Source organism: Periplaneta americana, chromosome 16 (genome assembly GCF_040183065.1).
Source record: "Periplaneta americana isolate PAMFEO1 chromosome 16, P.americana_PAMFEO1_priV1, whole genome shotgun sequence".
NCBI lineage: Eukaryota > Metazoa > Arthropoda > Insecta > Blattodea > Blattidae > Periplaneta > Periplaneta americana.
This window is the reverse complement of record NC_091132.1, coordinates 58,956,106-58,976,576: the sequence shown is the minus strand read 5'-3', so window position 1 is coordinate 58,976,576 and position 20,471 is coordinate 58,956,106. Positions and strand designations below refer to the sequence as shown.

At 36.8% G+C, this 20,471-nt stretch overlaps 1 protein-coding gene across 4 annotated transcripts in view; it reads right to left on the bottom strand.

The window, feature by feature from the left end:
* LOC138716341 (synaptotagmin-15-like) overlaps positions 1–20,470 on the bottom strand; it is a 55,423-nt gene extending 34,953 nt beyond the window's left edge. For 2 of the 4 annotated variants that reach the window (XM_069849317.1, XM_069849320.1), the window contains exons 1-3: positions 19,280–20,470; positions 17,929–18,115; positions 17,695–17,810 (exon numbers count right to left, since the gene is read on the bottom strand). In XM_069849317.1, the coding sequence (XP_069705418.1) occupies positions 17,695–17,810; positions 17,929–18,071 (259 nt within the window). In that variant the 5' untranslated portion in view covers positions 18,072–18,115; positions 19,280–20,470. Of the gene's footprint in view, positions 1–17,694; positions 17,811–17,928; positions 18,116–18,245; positions 19,241–19,279 lie in introns of those variants that run through there. The other 2 variants (XM_069849319.1, XM_069849321.1) reach the window with 2 other exon arrangements.
* Position 20,471: the final 1 nt, after the last annotated feature.

Here is a 20,471-nt window from a genome sequence, read left to right as displayed (position 1 = left end):
TAAACTGTCTAGCTTTTATTAATCAGTTAATATTTTAGTACTTTGATTTTTATTGTATTTGTAAATTTAATATTAATTGTAATTATAATTGTAATTGTATTCTTAATATTGTAGTTGTAATCCCATGGTAGAGGGGAAGAGAAGGGCTGATGGCCTTATCTCTACCAGATTAAATAAAAAATAAATTAATTAATTAATTAAATAAATAAATAATTTGCTAAAGATTTATTAAGTCATTAAGTTGTGTTTGGACCACTACAAAAAGCAATGCTTGGTCTATTATTTATTTTCCATGTCTGAAAATGAATTTTGACTTCACTATGTTACAGTAGAACCTTCCCTCACAGTACAAAGTTCACTTCCCTCTACCAGTTGGCAGGGAATCATAAAGAAAATATATGACATAGACATTCGTTGAGCGATAAGGTCACTTTACAATGTAAATGTCATGCGACTTTCAGTATGATAACAGCACAACATGGATAAACAGCTGTTTGAACCAAATCGCAACGTGTAAACACTATAGCCCTAAATAATGCACCCTCGACACATATCACTATGTACATAATTTGAATTGTTACATTTTATACGTATGCGAAAATTATTTTATATTGAAAATTACGAAGATCCTAAATTTTGACAATTAGTGATCTTCTATATTATTTGTAGGGAAAGGAAGTTCATGCATTTGCATATTTGTTCTCTATCGTTGTGTGAATATGCTAGAAGATTATGTACATGAATCACAAATTTCTGAATACAATGATATTACTTTCGTGCATAAAAGTGCATATTTTGCCTTTATTTATAAAAGCATCATATTTTAACATTTATGCAGGGAAACTGCATATTATGTATGTTTATTTGTCTTTCTCTCATTTTTAAAAGTGTGTAACCTTGTAAACACGACTAATTTATGTTTATGAATTTTGAACGTAACGATGACACCCTCATAGGGAGCCTCTCAAGTTAGCAGTTGGTAGTCCTTTACTGCAGTCTTTAGCAGATTTCGATGGAACAATATCCAGTTTAACATCAGTTCCAGGAAATGTAGGAGATAAAGTGAACGAGAAAACAGCAAATATTCTTTCCAAAAACCCTGGCTATTATCAACTTAAAGAAATTCAAGATATTCTCGAAGAGAAAACACCCCAAAAACCAACAAAATTTTCTATAGAACAGCTCACAGCTTTTGTGCAAGCCCCTATTACTTCTTGTGACGTAGAACGAAGTTTTTCGCCCTACAAAGCTATGCTGAGAGACAACAGGCGAAGATTGACAACAGAAAACATACGTCATTGCTTATTTGTGAACTGTAACAGCATAAATGGAGCATTCAGCAATGAGGCAAGAACTTCAAAATCCATAGACTAAACGTCAATTACATATACCTTATTATTCTGTTAAAATAATCTCAGACTGATAATGCATATTTTGTAGCATATTTATCTATTTTTACGGCATAAATGCATACATATTCTTCACGTTTTTAGGGCATGAACTTCCTTTCCTTGATTATTTGCTTGTTTTGTTTCTTGTTCTGTGGCCAATGGCACAAAGACAAATATGGTTACCACCCGACCGTACATGTTTGTTATGCTGGTTTGTTGACGTTTAGAGTTACGTTACTATTCTTCATTCGATGGAGATGTGGTCGCCACAATTAGTACCACAACAGTGCAATTAAATTACGACACACTTACCTTATAATAGATGTTGAAAATGCTGACCGTTCAGATGAAACTACAACTCGTCTGAGAAGACATAAGCTGTGGATCAATTACGTCATTTTCCACCAAGTCCAAAAATAAATTGCAATAATTCATTCGCAAACTTTTACAGCAGTGTCTCTCAACCGCCGGACCGCGACCCGGCATTAATTATACTGGGCAGCGAGATATTCTCCTGGAATTTATATCTTTTTACTATTCTAAATATTTTTCACAATAAATACTTTATAGTAAAAAATATTCTTAGGAGAATCATTTTCGTGAGTGTGTCGAAAACCGCAGATCCTAACCTCTAAATTGTAACTAAATAACATCTGTGTAGCAAATGCCAGTAACCAAGTCACTTATTTTCGAATGATCGGGAATTTTTCAGACTTAGAAATATTTCAACATTCGGAAAAGGTAGTACCACAGTCTAGTATATACAGTCACGAAGCTCAATACGTAGTAAATATGCATCCATAGATAGTTGCTAACCACTAGGATCGCTAATATAGCCTCATTACAGACAACGCAAACTAGTACCGGTACAGTCTATTATTCCTAGCACCCTCACAACTCAAGCTTCGTGACTGTATATACTAGACTGTGATAGTACGGCTGTTTATTACCGGTCATAAAAATTGCCTGCGAGCTGATTACAACAAAGGGCGATGAATCCTCTGTTCTCAAAACTGAACAAAATAACTTAAAACTTTTTTTTCGCTTAAATTGAAGATTAAGGCTGTCTGTATCCGATTCTCGATACCGAATGTTCATCTGTCATCATGAATACACTCACTTCGCAAGTTCGCATTGCAGTGCTCGGGTTTTGAAACAAGAATATCAAAACCCGTGTCTCGTAATTTTTTTCAAATAATAGGCATAGAGATTTAAATATTAATATGAATAAAAGACAAGGAACTTTGCTTACTTTTGAACACAGCGTGTTCATAATGCATGTGTTCGATTTATTTTCAAAGTACGTAGACCAGACCGTATCTCACCTTCACTAAATATGCTGTCCTGGGTCCGTCTCAAAGAGGAAAGAACTATTCACTCTCTCACGTTACTCTTCAATATTCTTCAGAACTCTAACCCTAGCTACCTAGCTTCTCGTTTTCAACATTTGCCCTCATATCACGAAATAGATACTCGCTCACAACACCATATCACACTCTCCATTCTTAAGCACAGAACATCCTCCTACTCTTCATCTTTCACCGTCTCTGCAGCTCATCTCTGGAACTCTCTACCACAGCATGTCAGACACTGTCGGACATTATCTAGTTTCAAAAATAAACTAAATTGGTAGACCTACTTTTTCTATTCAGATTCCCTTCAATTATAAGCCCTTTTATCTGAGACATTTTTGTAAAATACATACAGTAGAACCCGGATTATCCGTCACTCTTAACCGATTGGTGAATTATCCGTCTGTTTTTCTCTCGTTTTTTTCTGCAGAAATATTTGAAGTACTGTACATTGTATTAGCATGTTGTTTTTTCTAGTGTGTGTTATTACAAATATTTTCCCTTACACAATATGGTCTACTGTTCGAATTGTCGTACTGTATAACTTCTACATAAAATGTCTTCTACGGATGTAAAAAGAAATCTTGCTGTGCTAAGTATCCAAAAAAAAAAAGTGTAAATAATTGAGTTGTTCGAGGAAAGAGAAACTGTGACTCATCTGGCATCAGAATACGAGATTGGAGTGTATAAAGTATGTAAACCTACAACACGAGACATACCGGTACACTATTCATATATTTCAACAGACAGCCATTACAAGGAGTTTCCTTGGCCCAGGGATGCAGAAATGGGGGAGAGAGAGAGGTGGAAGCATGGGGAAAGTTTGTTCCCTGTCCACAATCTTCCGGCCTTGAATTACGTATCTGTGACGTCACAAGCACACTGAATACATATCTCCTCTCCCCTTACCATATCCAATGACGTGTGGGGGTGAAAGTAAGGAATGAGTCACGTGTTTCGGCTTGTGACGTGTGCCACAATTTATTGTAGCATACTTTTGCATCTCTGCCTTGGCCCTTAGAAACCCGTCGTTGACAATCAGACTTAAATTACCGTCCACGTCAGTGTACCCGAGAACTGGCAAATGTGATGAAATGTGACTATTCCACCATCGTGCGACATTTACATTCAATGGGCAAGATTAAAAAATCAATTGTATAGGTACCGCATGCTCTAAGCCAAAACCACAAAAATCAGCGGGTGACCATATGTGCATCTTTGCCTGCTTGTCATCGATTGGCTCGTGAACAACATCGAACATTCCTATCCAATATCGTTACTGGTGACGAGAAATGGCGTCTTTATGCTAACAAAAGGAAAAGAAACGAATGATTGAGCCAGAACAAAAAAGCAACAAAGGCCAGCGCGCACACACAAAAGATGATGTTATGCATCTGGTGGAACTGCGAGGGTGTGCTGTACTACGAATTGCTTCCCCGAGGTTAACTATCACTGCCACGCAATCCAAGAAAAAGGACCAAGACTGAGTGAAGTGATGTTACTCCACAATAACACCAGTCCGCACTTTGCTAACCTGCCATAAAACACTATCCAAGAGTTGGGTAGGAAAGTCATTCCGCACCCACCTTATTCATTTGATCTTGCGTCCTCAGATGTTCACCTTTTCCGCTCTCCATCGAACCTTCAGGGAACTTCCATTCCGGATGAAAATGCGCTCCCATCATGGCTTGACGACTTCTTTAACTCAGAACCACGCGATTTCTACAGGCGTGGAATCGAAACACTGCTCCAGCGTTGGCAGATTGTTGTAAATAGTGGAGGAGAATATAGGCTATTGTAGATGAATAACTTCTCTCTTATGTGTTATCTGATGTGTTTAATACATTTATGAAAAACCGCTACGCAATTATGCACCAACCTAATAAAAACAAAGTATAAAAATTAACGAGCCTACGGCTCATTTGAAACTTCGGTATACTTTTCCAATTACATCTTATTTTTACTTCCCCCGACTTATCAAATTATGGTTAATAAAGTCCATTAATCTAAAATGATCTGAATATAACTTAAGCCTATGCTGTGATTTTTTTTTTTACAGATAGCTAGGCCTACTCTGTTACTCTAATTTTAAACGTGTCGCTTAGGACTTATATTCTACTGGTATTTACATGACTACTCCCTGGAAATGTGGATTTAAAGATAAAATAAAGTGCTTTATTTCGTGATATATTAATATATTAAACATTTACTCTCCACAAAAATATGACGGGATTAGTAGTACTAGTAGTAATTTTCCCAATATGAGTAAGCTTTAAAAAATGTGGAGTAACGGTTAGCATGTCTGACCGTGAAACGATCAGGACCGAGTAAAACTCCTGGTTGGGACAAGTTACCTAGTTGTTTTTCTGAGGTTTTCTCTCCACTAATTGAAGCAGAATTGCTGGGTAACTTTGGACGTTGGAAAGTGTAATCCAGGGATGCAAAAGTGTGCTACAATTGTGACACACGTCATAAGCCGGAACACGTGACTCATCCCTTCCTTTCACCCCCACACGTCATTGGATATGGTAAGGGGAGAGGAAATAAGTATTCAGTGTGCTTGCCGACGTCCCAGATACGTAGGCTAATTCAAGGCCGGGGATTATGGATGGGGAACAAACTCTTTCCCCATGCTTCCACCCCTCTCTTCCCCAGTTCTGCAACCCTGGTGTAATCTTTTGCCAGAAACTACAAAGAACTTGTGTTATATTATATCCAGTATTGAATAAGAAGTATTTTTCTACTATAGTGCGTAAAGTTGCAGGCTGTCATTCTATGGATACTTACTTCTTAATGGTTGAGTATAGACGGTCATGACATTGTGATCTTATAACCTCATACATAGCCTCTACAACTTGCATTTATTTAATGTAAATTTGTGCTATTCTGAAAAAAGACATTGTATGACACACATTCGTAAAGTTATCTTTTTGGCTCTCGGCTGCGCCTTGTTTAACAAATTTTACACTTGTGCCAAAAAGATAATCTTTACGAACTTGTTTCATTTAATAACTGTTTTTCTCTCTTTAGTGTAAAAAAATATGGTTTACCGGTACCTAGTTCTTGCATTCAGGTAAGGGTTTGATGATACTGAAAAACCTGTTCAATTGTGCAGATTTATTGTATTCTATTTGGTAGCATATTAAAGGCTAAAGGCTTATCTTGTAAATAAAGATGCAAATCTCGACGTCAAATAGCTTGCGTGTACTTAATATGGCACCAGGTGGTCCGGACTGATATAGTTAATAATCAAAGATCGATAATGATTATCGAAATAAACGAAATCTCGTCAGTTATCGCAAATGCGCAAAAGGAAAAATTGATAAGATCTCAATAATAAAGTTTCATTATGTATTTATAGAAAAGGCAGAAAATATAGCAGACACGTGATTTTGTTAATGTGCACGACCGTTATGGCAACAAAGTTAACGAAAACTTTCCATTGTGGACCCAACCTTGACAAAGACATTACTGTGAAATACACCTTTTCCAGACTCATAAAAGAGCAATAGTATCCAGATTAATCGAGTGACTTTCTGGAAAGATCAGACGAAATTCAGATTTTCAATTTTATTGTAAACTAGCCGTACCCGTGCGCTCCGCTGCACCCGTTAGAAATAAATATAAAGTAATTACATAATTAAAATAGGACGTTTGATCCAGGGAACATTCGTGTTTGATAGAAGGATAAATCGTTTAATATGTTACTTAATTTAAATTGCATCCAAATAATTAAAATGCGATCATTTTGGTCCAGAGACACTCATTTGGTGCAATGACAATTCCTTTAACCTGTTTCTTAATTTTTATTACATGCAACCATAGTTTAATGAAGATTGACATCATTTAGATTTAATGTGTATATTTTATTTTACTTGTTATAGGTTTCCATTGAATTATGGTAATAACTTAATTTTAACCCTTGTTTTCTACGTATTCAGTAAATGTAGCTTGGCCCACTATGGTTGTGAACCCTTCAAATAACTTAAATTATATTATATAATATTACATATTATATTATATATTATACTATATTATATTATATTATATTATATTATATTATATTATATTATATTATATTATATTATATTATATTATATTATATCAGAAGTTACTGTAATAACATTATAGCATTATGTCCATCTAGAGAAACTACACTTTCCAATGGTGAAATAATAATTAATTATACAAATCGGTTAATTTAGCTTCCGATATTACTTCATACAAACACAGAAACATTCTCTGTAGGCTACCTTTCATAGCTTTCGATTGTTGCTGTCCAAGGCCCCTTATCACGGATAAATATATAATTATCCATGCCCCTTATAGACGAAGTCATTTGTTTTTTAATTCATTACACGGCCTTAGATGGCAGTTATTTTAATTTTGAAACTAATTTATCTCATTAAATATCAGTCCTATCAAACTTTTTCAAGGAATAAAACTTATCGCAAATTATTTTTAAAGAAACTTTTGTTATGTAACATTTTTCACAAAAATCAATAATAAGCGAGATATTTCTATTTATTTAATTCAGGGTCCCTTATAACCCCCCTTTTAAATAATGTATTTTGAATGCCATATAGCCTAAAATCTAAGTTACAACGAACTTAATGTATATTCCAATTTTCATCGAAATCCGTTCAGTCATTATTGCATGAAAAGGCAACAAACATACAGACAGACATAGGTTACAAACAAAAATTTCAAAAAAGCGATTTTCGGTTTCAGGGTGGTTAATTATATATGTTAGGACCAATTATTTTTGGAAAATCGAAAATTACCAAAAAAATTTCGGCTACAGATTTATTATTAGTATAGATCAGAAATTTTATTGTAAATCAGAAAGCATTATATGTAATTCAAATTTATCAATTGTAATGTTAGAAAGCATGAGACGTAATTCAGAAAACATCAAGTTATTATAATCTAGAAAGAGTACATTCCACACTTGTTAAGCTTTACAAGTTCACATTTAGCCTATTTTATACTATACAAGGACATAAACAAAACAGCCAGTTGCCAAGACTACTAGATCTTTTCAGAATTTCAGTTGCATAATCTGAATTACATTAGGTTTACTCGTATTCCAGCACGGTTCAGAATCGAATCTGAACTGCCTGTTCATGCGCAGTAGCTCAATGTGCGTTCCAACAAGACGAACTGATTCTGAACTCCCAGTTTCTTGTTTCAGCGTGCTTTGGAACTCGATCGGAACGAGTGAAATTGGTTCTCGATTAAAAGCAGGAACTGAGAATTCTGAACTGCTGACGCATGCGCAGATGGCTTAATCTGAGGTTGAGGTTAAAATACTTCGAAACTGCGCAGGTTAAAATTAAAAAATAATCGATTATGAGTGATTTGGAAGGTGATAGTGATATATTTTATGACGAATTAAGTTCGGAAGATGAATATAATTGAAATATGAAAAGAAACTCAGAAGGCTGTGAAAGAACAGTTCAAGAAACGTTCCAACAACGTAAAATCCCAAACTGTACTTCGTTCCATAATGTCTGAAAGAAGATGTAAATATTGCCAGCAGAGGAGGAAGGAAGTATAATTGCTATTAAACCAATGCAATGGCAAGGTCTAATTCCACGCTTGTCTTGAAGTTGTGCAGGGTAGAACGCTTCAGACCGTCCAACTTCAAGATAAGCGTAGAATGAGACTTCTGCCATTGGTTCAATAACAATTATACTTCTCTCCTCCTCTGCCGGCAATATTTACGTCGCCTGTCAGTCATTATGGAACGAAGTACAGTTCTGAGAACGTGTTCTGAATTGCTTGTTGGAACAAACCTATTAACTGACCGATCCCTTAAATATTGATGTTTCCTGAATTCATCTTGACGCTGTCTGAATTACAATTGACGTTTTCTGAAATACAATTGATCGTATCTGAATTTGTTGCAAAATTTGAATTACAAGTGATCTTCCGATATTCACTTGATTACTCTGAGATACAATTGACGCTTTGTGAATGACTATTGATCTTTTATTGATCTTAAAGTGTGTGGTTAAAACGTGCTTAGTCACGCCAATAAAATTTATCAGGTATAGAGGAAGGACGCAGAGAGAAGCCTTCTCATTTTTCTACTATGGCACTTCAGTTTCTAACGTCTATCACAGACACATTTTAAACTTTTAAAGATTTTAAAATGTATTTACGAAGTAATGAAAATTATAACTTACTAATGTAAAGATAAAATGGACTAGCGCGCTTATATAAACTTATCTGTAGATATATATTATTTTAATGTACCGAAGTACAGTTGGGACGTTCGTTCTGTGCCGGTGAGAATCATGTGGTAGCTAGCCAGTGAGCCTACACTCTCGCGCATGCGCAGAATATGGCAAGTGGCCAGTCTCGCAGAAAGCCTTGGCTGTGTAACATCGTCCTGCCACGTGCGTGATAATTGCTGTTTTTTAGTTTAGTTAGTTCATATTCATATTGTTTATTTATTATCGTGGCAAATTGCAGTTGTGTGTGTTTGTGTAGACTAAAATGCCTCCTATTCAGTCTAAACTTGGCGCAAAAACACTGCATAGCCAAACTCGGGAAGTTGTGAACAATATACATTCTTTCATGAAGAGTGAAGCAGCTTCTGGAGACTTTTTAATACCGCCGAAAAAGGTGCAAGAACGAGTGAGTGCAGCAACTAAAGTGCCCGAAAGAACAATAAGAAAGATAATTAAAGAAGGGAAACAGTGTGAGGAAGAAGGGACCTCTTTTGGAACGCCCGGTAAAGTTCATCGTGTACCGAAACGCATCACAGATGTTGATGATTTTGATAAAAGAGTTATACGACAGACAATTTATAATTTTTATATAAATGAGAAAACAGTGCCCACTGTAAGTAAACTGCTACCTAAACTAAAAGATGCCATAAACTTCAACGGCGGTAGTACAAGTTTAAAGTTCATTTTACGTGATATGGGGTTTAAATGGAAGAAGACAAGAAATAATAAAGCGGTATTACAGGAAAGGCATGATATTCGAGAACAGCGTGTATCATATTTACGCGCAATAAAGAAATACAGAGAAGAAGGTAGGCCTCTAATATACGAGGATGAAACGTATATTCATAGCACGCATACAAGACCAAAAAATTGGAGTGATGACAAAACCTCAGGTTTACTGGCGCCTATTTCGAAAGGACCTAGGCTTATTATTGTTCATGCAGGGGGTCGAGCGGGTTTTGTACCTGGCGCATTTCTGATGTTTAAATCGAACAGGAAAACTGGAGACTACCATCATGAAATGAATGCCAACAATTACCAGAAGTGGATAACGGAAAGTTGATTCCGAATTTGCCCCCTAGATCTGTTTTTATAATAGATAACGCACCTTACCATAACGTGCAGTTGCATAAAGCTCCCTCAAGTAATTCAAAGAAAAGTGATATGCAGGACTGGCTTAGCAGAAACAATGTGCAGTTTCAGGAAAATATGCTGAAAGTGGAGCTTTACGGGCTCATTAAAACACATAAGCCACTTCATAAAACTTACGTGATTGACAATCTCTTAGCTATGAATGGACATTGTGTACTCAGATTGCCGCCGTATTCACCTGAGCTAAATCCATTGGAATTGATTTGGGCAGATATCAAGCAGTGGGTAGCCGGTCAAAACACAACTTTTAAATTAGAGCAAGTGATGAAATTGTGCCAACAACGGGTTGATGACATCAGTGTAGAAAAATGGGAAAAAGTATGTGAACATGTTGAAAAAATCGAAGATGAATATATTGAACAGGAAGGAATTATGGAAAATGTAATTGAAAGCTTCATAATTACGGGCGGAGACAGCAGTAGTGAAAGCGATGACGATGAAGATGATGATCATAACGAAAATCACGACAATGGTGGTGATATATCTGGTATCGAAAGTTCGTCTGATGATTAGATATATTGATTGCGTCTGTTTCTCTTCATTGCTATATAATTGAACCATGGATATCATGTTATGTTTATAATCAGTTTGTATTTATTATGATAACACGTGTGATGTGATAAGTGATACTGGACAACTGTGAGTGGAATGCGCCGTTCATCGCACATCCTGGAACCAACTGCGCATGATGATGTCACTACACGCTGCAGATCCCAGCCGAGGCGGTAAGTCACGTGTTTCTATAAACTCACTCTGTTGCTCAAGTAACCAAGCACACCGGCACAGAACGACCGTCCCAACTGTAGAGCTGAAAACCCGGGTTCAAATCCCGGCGCCGGAGAGAATTTTTCTCCGTTCCATTACTCTTTCATCGTATGATGACGCAGAATATCTGCATGGAAACATCATATGTACTTCGGTACATTAAAATAATATATATGATATGCGTAAATCACTTCGTGATTTAAGACGGCGCTTATTCCGTCGGATCCCGGCCAACTAGTCACTCATAACGAGTGCACCTCAGCACATGTGTGGACTTCGGTCCTACGTTCATAGACATCTATGACGTAGTGCAGAGGGCGGCCACTAGAGGGAACCCAAGAGTTGGAGCTTAATCTGAGACGATTCTATCCGACGCCGGGGTTGTATCCGGTGTGGCTTAGTGGATAAAGCATCAGCACGTAGAGCTGAAAACCCGGGTTCAAATCCCGGCGCCGGAGAGAATTTTTCTCCGTTCCATTACTCTTTCATCGTTATCTGTAGATGTTTAAGTTTTTTAGATTGTATAGGACAAATAAAATTTTAATGACCTTCTAGAATAAGTAAATACCTTTTGTAAAATGTTCCTTAATTCCTTACTTGAAGGATAAGGGGGAAAACCAGAAAATTATGTATTTTAAGCGATTTTATTTGTATACAGCAGCTCATTCTATTGGTGGCAACTAGGACTACAGAGCTGTCCAAACACAAAAGGTTTAAATGTGGAAATATCCGTATAAGGTAATGTTTTTTGTGTACATTTTATTCAATTGTCGGTTTCTGGTTTAACTATGTGAATCCTACTTAATTGTAATCTAATACTAATATGTATACTAATGTGTTTATTTTTATTTGTACTGTGTACATTTTTTATTGAATTATCGGCTTCTGTTTTTATGTGATTCGTATTTGATTCTAACAACATTAATATGTATTCCACTATGTTTATTTTTATTTTATGAGGTAAATTTTTATGTAACTACCTCTTTTGATTTCATTATGTACCTAAATTGTATCAGTACCGTATGTAATCACTTATTTCCGATCCAGTTTTATGTTCAACTATGTAAGCAAGTTTTAATCCTGGTTGAGTGTAAGAGAAGGCCTTACGGCCTTAACTCTGCCAGGTTAAATAAAGCCATTATTATTATTAAACATGACGTTTAAACCATGAATGTCAAAGTTATTAAAACTTCATTTTCTCAATAATACTGTTGTGACATTCCCTGTTTTTTTCCTCTCTTATCTTTCACTTTAAAAAAAATCGATGTATCGATTCATTTATAATTAAATTCAATTTAGAACTTCAAATTTTCGTTCACTATGTGTAATCTTTCGTTGTTCTAGTTATAGTTCGTAAACAATTTCATACATACACAGCGTGATACAACACGGAAGAGTCCTGATCTTGGAGACACCATTACGTTTACATACAAAAAGAACTACTGCACAGGTATAATCAACCTAGCAAGGCAAATGGAGTCTCTCTCCAGATTATCGCGAAAGGGGAAGTTTGATAAAGAGTTTATTACAAACAGATATAAAAGAAATCTCATTTAATATTTGGCTGGTAAATGATATCACAAACTATCGAAGTCAAGTGCGTTCATACCATAAGTAAATCTTAAGTACTACAAAATGAATTGTAATGCTAGAAGAGCGCTATAAAAAAAAAAAAGTAGGCTTTGAGGTATAAGGAGCCAATGACAATGTCAATGTCAAAGACACCGTCTTGCAGCTGTGGATTATAATTTATGGCCAGAATAAGCGCTGTTGCTAGGCCTAATACATCTTGATGCTAATCGGTGCATTCTTCTTCAGTGAGCACGTGTTTTAGTTGGATGTTTCAGAGTTATTATTTTTCTAGTTTTATTTGATAGTGTGCAGTTAATAGTTTTAGTAGTATTGCATGGTGTGCGTTAAGTGCGAATAGGTTTAACAATATGTGGAGGCCTTGGGAAACAAGCTAAATCCCTTCTATTGAAAATGAAGAAAGTGACCGTCAACCTAGCACTAGTGATTCCGGTGCCCCAGAGAAAATGAAAGCGACAAAAACATTAAATAAACAAAGCCAAAAGTTTGTTTGTAATGCGCACGAGTATGTTAAAAAAACAATATAGGAAAAGGCTCAATTTCGGAGACCGCCAAGATTTTGAAATTAGACAGCAAACAGTGCGAATTTAATTTAATCTAATCTAATTATTTGTTAGTATGAAGTAATACAAAGTACGGCAACAACGCGTCACAAAACAACTGCCTCCCCGCTTTTTTTAATTAGTAGGAAGGTGGTCAACAGTGAAAACTGTTTCATTATAGCTTACAAAGAAAAGAATGAGCGCAGCTTCAATTTTACTACTCTAATTTAAAATATGTCATAGGATACAGTGTAAAGCACATAAAACTACCACCGGCATCTTAAATAGTTGTGAAGTTTTCTCGAGGTGGGTATTTATTTTACCTCATAATACTCCAGGTGGCCACTCTACCTCATTATCTCCTGGCCTAGTTGCCTCATAAGTGGTGCCTTGTTGGTATCACTTGTGAGGTTCAGACCTGTCTTCGGACAGTGGACTAATAACTAAACAATATTGCAGGAACTTCCTTCCAATACCGGTACTTTGATCCATTTCATCAACCACAATTTATTTACTTAAAACTGAACGCGAAGGTGGCGCTATTCAATTTTTAACTCTCGAGCGTCTTCTTTTCATTGCACGTTCCGTTGCTTTTTCCAATGGTCTTTTAAATCCTTTCTTTCCTTGATCACACTTTTTTTTAACACTGTAAACAATGCGCCTGGCTTGCTCGTGGATTACAGGTTTCTTTCGTATCATGTTTCTGCATAACTTATACGAAATAATGCAACGCGAGCACAGAAATTTTGGTGCCGATTGAAATAACGTTACTATTATCTGTGCATTTCGAAGTGGCGGATCAAGGTCACGTACAAACGTAGAAAGTACAGTACAACCGATTAGTATCTACTCCTCTTGACTGAAAACTATGAACTGAAGCACTGCGGCTGTCCCAACAGACTTTAGTCGAGGACAATGGTCCAGGACTGGGGTAAGCACACGTGGCAAATGCAGTCCATTGCAGTCAAATTCAGTTCTTTTTACCGCCTTAACTCTGGGTTATCTTCCCTGGTGAATCGCCTTGTAACTTTTAATTTTAATGTGTATACTAAATATGGTAACGGTTGAGATTATCGTGATATGCAGTAATACCGGTGAAAGTAGATTTAACGTTATATCACAGCATAATACGTACTAAGCGTGCTCGAGAATTTTGTCGCGTCTAACATTGCCATCATGGTAGTATGGTGAGCTTAATGGTGCCGACTAAGACAGTGCTGCCAGATTGGTGTAATTAAAATTAGCGAAAGCTCGCCGAAAAATTATCTCAATATAAATGACAGATTTACATTTCCCGGATTATATATCGTTCCAATTTAACGACTTTAAGCAGCGACAGGACAGTTTTTTTGTTTTTAAAAAATGCATACAATAAGTCGTTAACACACTAATGGTAAAATATAACAGCAAAATCGATGATGATGATGATGATGATGATAATAATAATAATAATAATAATAATGAGAAATAATATAGCAATTAACTTACTTCTCACAACTGGAGTGACTGCAATATTCCTTCCCGCTCCACAGCAGCGGTGTCTTTGTTGTAAATGTCGAAAGAAAAATGCAGCATAGGTGTGGGCTCAAAATTTACACATCATGTTCCACTTTCCTCTAGAATCATTTTGACTCCCAGAATTGAACTTAATATATCAAGTCCCATGCGACTACGTAATTTTATTTTTGTTGAAGTCACTCAAGAAAACTCTCTCTACTGTAGCATTGCTAATTATTGGTAAACTACTGGGTGTTCATTTCAAAGTGTGTCATGACGTCACTGTTGTTGGGTCACCGATTTGAAGCGAGTTTCAGCTTATATGTTAGAGAAGTTGCCTATTATTTAAGGCGTTCTTCAATCTGAACTTGAGAACGTGTACGGTATAACTTGAACGTCGTAGCAACAGATGGCGGTCTGTACGGCCTGTGTGCTACCATAACCTCTTTCGAACTGTGTTTTGCGCGGCTAAGTCGTACGCAGGGTATTTGTTATCATCGGTTGCGTACGGCAACATTCCACAACACAAATCAAATGCTCCGTGTCCATGTTGACCGTCGAAGATAATGTCAACAAATACGTAAGTAATCGTCTTAACCCTCTCCCCATATCCCGACAGTACGTATTTCCAAACAGTTCACATTCCTGCCACTACCGGCGTTACCGTACGTACTCTTCAGAATGAACGCCGTACTTGCTAGGCAACTTCTCTGCCTCTTAGGTTATACACCTCTGCGAAAGTGTAGGAAGATTGAATTCTCTAGGCTCATCAGCTAGCCACATGACGGCATACAGCAAGCCATGACACATTTTGAACTGAACACCCAGTATAAGTTTTAGGAAAAAACCTGACAACTCTGTAAGTACCAGTTCCCCAATTGCACTTTTTACTTTAGCAGCTGCAAACCAAAATGATGCACCGTCAGCTGGAATATCCCCATTTAATATTGCCTTCCAGTCCATTTCTAAAACTTGTCTCCATTGGTTTTCTATTTGACCTATCTGAGATTTGTCACGTTCGACTTCTAGAACGAGTTCCGAAAAATCTGGACGAGTGTGACTAAAACATATTGCGGGACTGAAGTTCCTCACTTTCTTTAAAATCTCTACATTACTATGTAAACTTACAAGAAGTTCTTTGCATTCCCGTTTTAGAAATTGATGACACCTTTGCTATCCATCAACGTCGGCGTAGAGAATTTGGCTCCAAGGCTAATTGCTTCTACTTCTGCCAGAATCAAGACTAAGAGGATGACCAACGAAGACTCCTAAAAGAGAGACTGAAGATTCAAGTAGATCCTCCGCATCCAGCAGTGATACCAAGCGTAGAATTGTCTCAGGTTATTCAAACGATGTAGCTCTCAGTAATGGCGTTGAGTGGATTTCCGAAACACGTTGCCTCTACGCTAAATAGGCTATGCACTTTATTTCACATTTCAGCTCCTCTAAATTCTCAAACTAGATTATGTATTATAGAATGACCAATAAATCTGATCCCTGGCACATTCTCTGCAAATAGTCTTTGCATTTCTTGGGCAGAATTAGTTCAGTGCATGAGAATCATTAAACCCTGCTGTTATATAAAACCGAGAAACATCCATTCCAAACACTTGATAACCACAACACATATTTTCGCTAGTAATGAATGTCGGGCTCGGCAGAAAACTTTGTATCTTATTTGTCATATGCTCATTACTTTAGACTTTTATCTTAGCGTATACAGCAGGAGCAAGGTAACTCGTAGGGAAATTAAACGGGATGTGTGTATCCATATAATTATTAAGGCCAACAAATATAGTGCAAGCCATACATTTTATCTTTCCACGTTCGCAGGAAGGGCGTTGCACAGCGCAGCTTCCCACAAGCGACCGTAGAAAGATAAAATGTATGCACTGTATACTGTATCATAACGAACACTACATACCATATGACCTATTAATAGTGATACTAATTATTAACAAAATAAATTAACCTTTGTATGCAAAGTTATACAAAGATGTTTATGACCTGTAAGCAGCAGACATTCTACATCCAAAATTATGGTTTACTAGTAGATATTTCATTCAATTACTTAAGAAATGTGGCCTTAAATCTCGGAATAATGCAATTCAGTCATTAAGCCTTGTAACGAACACATTCTCGTAGTAAATTGCTTGCATTTTTTTTTTTGCAGCAGACTTTTATGCAACCTGCCACGGTGAAAGAGCATGAGCCTAAAAAGAAAAAAGTCATGCTGGTCTCACATCACGAATAGCCCGTCTTGTGCCCATCTGTTCGGGGGGGGGGGGAAATTTAACGACTTAGGATATAAGAAGCACTGCATTCTATTCATCCTTCCTAACACAACACGCATACTATTTCTTTAAAAAAAGTAATGTTGAAATTGGGCTTTCAAGTTTGAGGAAAGCCCAATTAAACATGGCAAAGTATAGAAATTTGGGTTAGGTTACGGAGAAGTTGCAGTTTCACCCAGTAATTTGTCCCAGCCAAAACTGGATAAATCTCTTACATTAAGCATAATTTAAAAGCCTCTCAAAATCTCTCATGCTTATGTTGTTTACAAATATATCTATGGTTTTAACTACTACCAGTGTTCAGTGACAGGTTTCTACAGAGAGCAGTTTGAACAGCAAAATTGCATTGATAGGAATACCCTATACAACTTTACTCGCATTCATTGTACAAAATAATCCAGTTAAAGTTTTTTTTTTTTTTTCAAGATGCTCTATACCTTACATGGGCCTAACACTGGACTACAAAATTTGCTGCAAGCTCATATCTCTAGTAAGGATTGAATTTCTCAAAAATTAATGCGCGGGTGCAAAGTAACGGAATTTCCTTCTGTATACGAATTGTCATTTATGTCTGATCAGTGAAATATGACAGCGATGTATGCAATGGAGGAAAGGAACCTGCCACCCCATCCAGTTATCACCTGGCTCAGTTGTCTCCTGAGTGATTCTTTATTGGGCCCACGAGGTTCCAACCTATCTTCGGACAGTAGACTGAACAATACGAATTCAGATTAAATTAGCTATGTATCTCTCGCCGGAGAGGAACATCGCGAATCCAGATTGTTAATGATTAGAACTAATCTCAAAGCCGATGTTAATTCACAACACAAGTAATTAATAATGAAAATACTATTTAAACTTAATTCTCATACCTGGTTGTACTCTATGTATCTTAGGAGTCCAAAATTCCGCAGGAGACCGCATATCACCATCTCCATGGTCTCGAACACTGTCACTGACATCATCACCAGAACCTGTACGTCCAAAACTATCGAAAGAATAGGAGAAAACTGCGTAAAACCGATAGGCTACCTACATCGAAATATCTTAACCTTCAAAACACATACACACGGGAATAAGTTACATTTTAAAACATTAAAACCTACCTTGAAATCCTGCGAACAGTATAATACTGCGTTTTCGTTGCATCGTTGTCTGACTGCCATTGTGGGCTAGCCAGAAGTCCGGAATGTTCCAGCTCAGAATTTGCTGATCCCTTGCAACAAGGGCAGCATCCCAGACACCACATTACATGCAGCACAATTTCAAACGTGAATGTTTGACAAAGCCAAACTGAAACAATAGTCCCTTATAAGAAAAGCTAAAGAATAGCCACCTAAAGTAATGTTAGTCGCAAAAACCTGTAATACCCGCGCGGATAATAAAATAATGTCCACTATTTTATTAACGAATCTCGACTCACCTACATCTCTGGACTCTGTAGCATTCACGGATAATCGACGCAATCGAATAATGCATATTAGGTGGTACGTAATTATTATGTATCAAAATCAAATGGCAGTAACCTAGCCTTAGGCCAGCATTTACTATCCATATGCGTGTCTTCCATCCACTGTCAGGATAAACATGTTCAGAGTTAACTGCCATGAGGTAAAAGAATTCGCGTTGGCAATGAGCTTGCTTTCTTTCCGCGATGTGACATTGCAATATTTCTGATAACAGTAAATGATATAGTCATGTCAAATATGTGGAAATTATTTACGGTGATGTACGGTTTATGTGTATTTCACAAAAAAAAATAAACGTACAAAAATTTTTCCATCGTACTAAAACAAGCATTTTTATTGTATAAATTCTTTATGAGAGGAGACCAATCACTTCCATATTAACTTCTACTGACACATCCACATTCGAATATATGGAGCTGCTACCACGTTGACACAAAAATAAAAGCATCGCCAATATACCTATATCGTCTTGTGGAGGAATTAATTATCAATTTACGCACATTTCAGCATAAATATTTTTATTGCAACTTTCTTCGGAATAAAAATTTAACATACGTAATAATGCTTGAATTAAACAGAACTTCCGTAACCTAGCAAATTCTATAGCTTCAATTTTTTTTAACATGCTCACATAAAAAATATGTTGCTGCAAATTTGTTATACATAATCTATGAAAAAGCGATATAGCCTAAGTGTACTTATGAAAAACAAATCTCGAGAATTCGCAAGCGACGGAACTGGGAAACTGGCACTTCTCTACAAACTACGGACAAACATTTTCAGTGCAAGTCATATTCTTTTGTTTTTAACATAACACTACAATATGTGGGGGAAATAGGGGAAGTACTTACCAACAAAATGTTTGTTCACGCAATTACAATGGACAATGCAGTTTACCGTAATGTAACTTTTAACTACGAGTAATTTTCTGAATATCCAGCGCATCAGTAATTTAAATTTGGTAGTAAGCGTAACATTTTGTACTTACCTTCACTTGCTTCAAGATGGCTATGCTGACAACTAGTTTGCTATACTCTCACTATATAACCAGTGCTCAAAATTAGACACAGGTAACACGTTTCAACCTGGTCTGGTTTACTTAACTTTCCTTCCCTTCCAATAACAAGTTATTAATCTTCAAAATATGCCTAATGAAATATTACTTTTCACATTAGCCTTCAACGTGGCAATCCATGCAAGACTAAACTCTTCTGTGCTTGTGACCGGTAAGCCAAAACCACCGGTATCGATAGAAGGGAACAGAAAGTGTAAACAGTCCGCACTAAGAGCAGCCACCTGGCTCACAGCAGATGTTCCGAGCAAATAAACGCAACCTCTTCCTCTCCACCCACATCCGTATTGGTATTATCCACAGCATTCTGATGTAGCACAGGAAATGGATTGTGCAATCTCACTTCCCTCCCCCTTAACTCCTCACCATTAGAGATAAATGCACCAACTTATTATAAAGGATTTCAGCAAAAAAACAACCGTATTTAATAATTAGGCTTTCATTCTTTTCATCTGTTTTGTATTTTCTCTTCTTACCAGACTTTACAATCAACCAATAGCAGTTGGTCTATCAAATAATTAGTACTTCATATTAAATTTTAGCATAGTTATTTTCATCACATACAATAATACATAAGCCACAACTTTTGTACCAAGTCTACCTCATCTATTTATTCATATAGTCAATTTTTCCCACTGACACATCGCACTCGTGTAAAAACTTATTACCTAATGAACATGAAGTATTTGGTCCCAAAAAAGGGACAACACAGGATATGCCCAATTAATTGTCAATCCCTTTTCCTAGAAATAATTTATAACATAATAAAAGGACTTGGGTGATATTTTATTGTACAATTGCATCTCTTACATCTGCATTTTTACACTGACTCCCTGCAAAAATTAGCAGAGCACCGTGGATGGCAACATTCTAGTTACCTGTTCCATCACGAAAGGTTTCGCGACACGTTTCCGACCGAAGGGACGGTAAACACGACGGGAAGCCTTTCTTGGCCATGCACAGAGCCAAGCTCGCGATGGGCACGAGTGATCGGGCCTCAACCAACCCGTACTGTTACATACCACTCCGGTAACAGGCCACAGGTGCACTATGTGGCCAATTGTACATCATGTTCCAATTCCTACCTTTCCAGGTTCCTATTTCGGTT